Source organism: Charadrius vociferus, unplaced genomic scaffold (assembly GCF_000708025.1).
Source record: "Charadrius vociferus isolate BGI_N301 unplaced genomic scaffold, ASM70802v2 scaffold435, whole genome shotgun sequence".
Classification (NCBI taxonomy): Eukaryota; Metazoa; Chordata; class Aves; order Charadriiformes; family Charadriidae; genus Charadrius; species Charadrius vociferus.
This window is the reverse complement of record NW_009648540.1, coordinates 233484-240239: the sequence shown is the minus strand read 5'-3', so window position 1 is coordinate 240239 and position 6756 is coordinate 233484. Positions and strand designations below refer to the sequence as shown.

At 43.0% G+C, this 6756-nt stretch overlaps 1 protein-coding gene across 2 annotated transcripts in view; it reads left to right on the top strand.

Moving 5' to 3' along the window:
• The window catches only part of GPR137B (G protein-coupled receptor 137B), a 27441-nt gene that overhangs the window by 9825 nt on the left and 10860 nt on the right, over positions 1 to 6756 (top strand). For both annotated transcript variants that reach the window (XM_009885930.1, XM_009885932.1), the window contains exon 3: positions 4578 to 4800. In XM_009885930.1, the coding sequence (XP_009884232.1) occupies positions 4578 to 4800 (223 nt within the window). The remainder of the gene's footprint in view (positions 1 to 4577; positions 4801 to 6756) is intronic.

Sequence of the window (6756 nt, the reverse complement as noted above, 5' to 3'; positions counted from 1 at the left end):
GGAAAGAGCTAGTGAGAGTGGATTCAACTTGATTATGTGTTTGGAAGCCCACAGATAACCTCCCCTGACTCCATAGAGTCGAGGTTATGGTAGCTTTGCATTTAAGTGGAGAGATTTGTTTGGGATCTTGTTTAGCACGAAGGATTGTCAGGAACTATTTGAAAGCTCCCCAAAGGGCAGTAATGTCCAGAAAGCTGAGGAAGAGCTCAATAAATTAATGTTTATTGTTGCAATGCCTAAAAGCCTCAGTCGAGCAATGTTTAGACAGGGGAAGAGAGAGAGAGATCGTCTCCATGCTAAAGAAAGAATTTACAACCTGAATTCAAGATAGGAAAACAGAGTAATTTGAAACTGAAATCTGACATGTTATCTGCTGACTATTACAAGCAGTATTAGTACTGTATCAACAGGTCAGATACTAACATTGTCGTTGCCCTGGAAAATTTGTTATCCAATTGGGGTTTGATACAGCTGGAGAGGCGAACATCTGGAGCAAGTGCTTCAGAAACCATGTTTGGTAGAATGGCAATACAGTGAGAGCAGGCTTCGGGTGGGCTGTGCTTGGGCTGGTGAGGGTATGGGACACGCAGGGTGGGATGGCTGACTGAGGGATGTGAGGATGCTGAACCACACAGCATCCACATCTCTGGAAACAGAGAGGCTGCGTCTATTTTGGTGGCCTCGGGAATGCTTTCAAGTTAGTGGGTCTGTGTGCATACCTTGGCCGCATCCCAAACCCCAAGGGGCAAGAGCTGGATGCTCCCCGTTGAACTCTGGTTTCTGCGGGAAGGAAATCCAGGAGTGTGGGCTGGTAGACAAGCACAGCACACACCTGCCAGGTCCTCAGCCAGCCCCCAGTGCAAGCGTGCCTGCCTCTGGTGGTACGCATAGGCAAGAGGAACAGAGGATGGCTTTGCACAAAGCCTGGGCTGCAGGTCAGGGTGGTATAGGGCAGGTCTGTGAACATGTTCCTGGCTGGCTTTAGAGGGAGAGGTAGAAGCTTTGAACCTTATCTGTTACTGGTGTTTGTAGCAAGGTCTTGTTCCTGAAAACTGCTTGAAAATGTCTTTCTTCAAGCAAAGGGAGCTTGTGATATTTAGTCAATGCCTATGAAGTGACTATATCAGCACCATGCTGATATAGCTCTTGGAGCACTTCCGTTCCTAAACACTTATGTATTGTGACTGGAATTACTCATGCACAGACTACCCTCCCCACAGCAGCTCCATGTCCACCCTGACTCTTGCCTACTGCATTTCTAACGCAAATCACTCTTTGACCTGGTCTAGCCTTTTCGCTCTTATTCAGCTCTTGATAAAGAATAGAAGCAACAGGACTTCAGTTGTATTGTTTTAATATCCAGATCTCTTAGCATGAATGTGATTAGCCTTTGTAAAAGAGCCATATATATAAAGCTGACCTTCTTTCCTATCTTACAGAGAGTAATTGAAGTGGTGTAGTAAGTGCACACCCACGGCTGAGGTCCTGAGTCTTAATTGTAACAGGCTAGTGAATGATCACAGAATCACAATGGTTTGGGCTGAAGGGACCTCTAAAGATCGTCTAGTCCAACCCCTGTCCCATGGACAGAGACATCTTTCATTAGATCACGTTGCTTAAATCCTGATGGAGAGGTGGATGATGGAAAGATGAATGGCCTACAGACACGGGATGGAGTCTGCACTTACTGAATTTGATTTTTCTTTATTGCTGAATGTTCACATTTTTTTTTTTCCCTAATTCTCTTTAATAAATGTCAGAGCTTATTGCCTGGCGTTGGCATTTCTGCAATTGATAATGGCAACATAAACAGGGCAACAGAGAGGTAGGACTGCAGTCTGTGTATTGGCACAGGTCTCAGAAATCAGAATCATTTCAGAAATGGAAAAAATAGATAAAATCCTATCAGAGATACAGAATCTTAAGCAAACTTTACTCAGCACAGCCTTCAATGATGTCAGTCACTGTGGCAAAAGAGCTCAAGGCAAAGCCTGTGCCAGCCCAATGTCATATTTAAACAGTCCTGCTGCACGTCTCCCTGGGCTTGGGGATTTCTTACATTCACTGACTGGGTTTGGATGAGGCTTGCTGGGCTGTGTGTGCATGCCTTGTTACTCACAAGCCTCAGACACTGTATGGTTTCTGAGGAAACCACACGCAAAATGCAGTAGTTTCAGACAGATTTTCCTGTTAAGCAAGGCAAAACTCACTGCATTCACCTGAAGTTTGATTTTAAGCTCAAAGAAAAACTTAGGGGTGCATCCAGCCAGACACAGAAAGAACAGAATACCCTGGCATGTGCCTTCCCCGGCCAAGCCAGATTACACACAGCTCCTTTTAAGGGACTAGCCCCAAAATGGGGATTAGGCACAACAGGCTTTTGAACAGTCACTGGCACAATCTGGAAGCATCTCTCCTGCCCTGATTTTCTATTTTCTAAAAAAACCCATATGCTTATTCATGGCGCGTAGGTGCCTTGTAGTTGAGCTGTAAGGACATATTCTGCCTTTAAGTGAGTAGGGAATGCTTTCTGCAGCTTCAGAGATCCTAAAACTGCCCTGAGACACACAGCCTGCATCTCCATCAGTGCTTACTCAAAAGTTCAGCTACAATGCTTCTATTGTCAAAAAAGGCAGCCGTTTCCCCGGCCACATCATGTTAATAAGGGGGATGGGAGATCATTATGTGAAGAGCTGCACAACTGACTGGCCACGACAGCTCACCCTGGCTCGTACAGGAGTGTGTGGGCATGAGACCATGACTGCGTTTGTTTTTTGGTGGTTTTTTTTTTTGCTAAACTCCGTCAAGCTCTAAGTCTTGCTGGTTGCAAGCCAGCATCAAGGGAATGCAGGCTGTGCTGAAGCAGAAAGTCCCTTTGCCTAAGCTGAGCAAAAAAAGAGCAGGTACTTACTGTCCCACGAGCAGGCAGCATGTAAGAGCATACCTTTCCTTGTAAGCCCGAACCCCATAAAAATATTTTAACTGCAGTACAATGGAGGAGCAGAGATGACATTATTAAATAGGCTTTTGGAGGGGAAGGAAAGGAAGACACATGACCATCAGTTAAAGACTTTTGAGATATTAATAAAAGCTGTAAATGTACCACCACTACAACTGGGAACTGCATTCTCCAGAGGAAGCTGTGTGAGAGAGGAGCTTCAGGACTTTGGTGCTTCCAGCATTAGACTATGAGGTTTAAAGGAACTACGTCTAGCTGCTTATCCTAAAAACAGAGGCCTGCCCTGAAAGGTTAAGAATGAGCACAATCTTCCTCCTGAGAGGGAATTTCCATGACTGGAAAGAAGGGTATTATCACTGATTCACAAGCAGGGACTTTTAGGCCTTCAGTTCTGCCTGTTACACATTTAAAGGTTCTCAAAGGTATACCCCTTCCTTTCTTGCCCTCTGAAAAGAAGCCACTAGGCTTCAGCTTTGTAGCTGGGTTGATGCTATCCCAAAAGGATATGAATGTGTGAAAGAAAAAGATCACCATAGGGTAAATTATTTTTAAACAATAAGAATTTGATTCCTCAGGGACGGTCTGGATGTTTGTTGTCAGCCAAATTCAAAGTTCCCAGCAGGCATGAAAAGCTGTGGCCAAAACCTCTTGTTCAATCACCGGAAATTATGACCCTTATAAGTAATTACCTTGGTCAGCAACGATAATGAAGTAAGAAAACACCTGAAATGGAAAGGTGCTTTTTTTAAAGTTAAAATCTCCACACCTGTGTGTAGGACTAAAGAGAAATTAAAAGCAGCTTTCTTTGAGTATGTGGTATACCTATATTGCAGGTATCAGTGATGAGTAGGTGTGAAAAAACAGATGGAACCATTCAGTTCAGCTTCTGGGTTTCTGTCTGTCACATTTCTGTTGCAGCTCTGCTCCTGTGGTTGTGCAAATGAACCTTTTTGTCTGGCGTAGATGGCAAAATGTCAACCCAGAATCAATATGCATATTTAAATTTCTTGATATTTCTTTTAAGAGGTTGCCCATGACCAAGTTATTCAGGAAAAGGGAACGAGAAAGATGCTGGGGAACCAGTAACTCAGAGATTTTTCCTACTGTTAGACAGTTCCCTAATTTAATGTGAAATCTGATGGCAAACATCAGCAGTCAGTGATGCTTCTCATGGCAGTGGTTGTGTAGTAAAACCAGGGTCAAAACCAGTCCATTCCAGGCAACTCAAGCTTTTGCAAGGTTTCTGCTGTCAGTGAATAGTCAGAGGGTTTGTGCTGTGTATGAAGTGCATGCTCTAAGAAAGTACATGTGTATTTTAAGTACTTTTTAAGAACTGTACTGTTGTATTTCTGCTGCAAACAGTCTTCCATGTTTTGCTGCTTGACATTAGTTTCTTTACTTACAGCTTGTTGTGTAACTGTAAAAACAGGTTTCAAACGAGCTAAGTTAATCTCTCCAGCAACCTGGAGTGCTTTGATTTGGGCTTGGGTGGCTGGTCACTCTGTCAGCTGTGGCAGCCTGACATGTCCAGCTTTCATTGCTCAGAGTGCAACTTCCATCTCATGAATGACACTTGCTGAACAATGTCGCTAAAACTGTTTTCTCCTCACTCTCCCAGGTTGCCACTCTACCTGGCTTCTCTTTTCATAAGTCTCCTCTTCCTCTTGGTGAATTTAACATGTGCAGTATTGGTGAGGACACAGAATTCAGAGAGAAAAGTCATTGTCTCTGTCCGGGTGGCAATTAATGACACGTTGTTTGTGCTGTGCGCTGTTTCACTCTCCATCTGCCTGTATAAGATTTCCAAGATGTCTTTAGCCAACATTTACTTGGAGTCCAAGGTAAGGTACATTTTCAGTTCTTTTCAAGTACCTTCTGAGAGACAGAGGCAGTGTGAGGCAAAGCCACACAGTTCTTTAGATCCCCTGAGAGCTGGAGGCCTTAAACTTCACAGCTTGTACTTGGCTGGCCATCCTGCTCGATTTATTAATTAAATATTAAGTGCTAGCAAGGGTGCTTTTGGCTAACACCAGTGACCCCAAAATATGTATTTTTGAGGCAGAGTTTATGGAACTTATTGGCTGGAGTTTCTCACAGCTATTTTTTCAGGTGGATACTGCTTTTTCCAGATCCCCGTCTGAAGACCATTTCATTTCAGTGCTGCTACATAGAAGTGGTCTATACTTTGGGATACTTCAGCTTGTCAAATTATTGACTGATTAAGTTAAGTGTTTAAGGTAATAGCATGCTGAAGATAAGCCAGACAGAGGAATAAGAAATCTCCCTTTATACGTTTGCATACTGTCCTATAGATAATGAGAATGTGTTTTGAAAGACTTAATGCATTATAAATTCAGCCAAGTGGGGAGAAGGGGAAAAATGTCTCTCATATTACTCTACAAAATGTTCTTTAAAGAAATATTGTTAGGTTTTCAGCTTTGGGCACATTCAGTGGTCAAGGCACTGGGTGGCATCACGTAAGCCTGCAGTGTTTATTATAAAATCAGTGAAGGTGTTTTGTATTTATTATAAATAATGAAACAAGGCTTTCAAAGGTCCCTGCATTAGCAGTAGATAGTTAAATCTTAAAATAAATTATTAGTTTAACCAATAGCACATTACCTTTACCACAACAAACTTTTCAAAAATGTAAGTTTCAGCTACTGTTTAGAAAATCTTAAAATAAAATTCCTCTCTCCATTTACTTAATCAGATGAAAGTAGTACTTTTCCTGTTTAATCAAATCTGGCCATACTGCACAACAACTGAAAGTTCAGGGCTGACGAGAAGATTTAAAAACACAGCTTAGTTTGTTTTGTTTCTTTCAAGCCTGTCACTTGCTGACCAAAGGGCATGGGCGATGGATTATTTTTACTAGTAAGAAAAGTTTTTCTACTGCTGCAAATCACAGAAGCGTAAATCTCTGTAACAAAGCAGTGTTAACCTAAGGGAGGCTTTGGGAGATTACTTTGTTCCGTTTCCTCCTCCTGCAGGAAACTTGATCTTCTTTACTTCAAGCTATTTCACAAAACCCAAACAAACTCTAACATTATTGCAGACAGGAAAAGACAGAAAGCTCAGCTGATGAAAGTTTGAATGTGGAAATGAGAATTAAAGAGTGCTTTGCTCCTTTCTGCTGACCTGAAATGGGAGTTCCTCTGGGGACTTCCAGTAGGATTTGACTGCACATGCTTAGGGATACAGATGGCTGGAGCTGGCAGTGAAAAAACATCCTGGTTTAATCTGCTACTGTTGTGCTGAAAAAACTAGCTGAAGAGGAAAAATCCATTCTCTGCAGTGATATGATAGAAGTAGTGTTGGAGATAATGTGTGCTCTGCGGCGTGTGTAGATAGGCATCGGTAGTGGCAGCCTTTTATTTGCATCTCCCATCTGTTGGCACGTATCTTCTGACCACATGTGAAAACACATTCACCTCTGTCACCTGGCACAGGGGACCACCCTGGTACTCTGTGCCAAGTCTATGGCAGCACGAGGAGGTGCACAGCTCTGCCTTTAGGTGCCAGCTGGGGCCAGATCTGCGCTGGCCAGAAGCACAAGTAGTGGGGCGTGCTATGAACTCGGGCTCCCCCTCTCTTCTATAGGGGCCTGTGACTGAAAAGGGATTCCTCTGGCTTTACTTTTACTGCTGTGCTCTCTCTTCCCCAGTCCACTAAGTATATTTGACTGGCAGCAAAACCAGGAGGCTTTCACCCTCTTTTTTGTATTTGGTGGGACTGAAGTTTGTTAAATCTGCAGCATATTTAACTATTAACTATTAAAGAATCACAGCTGTGTA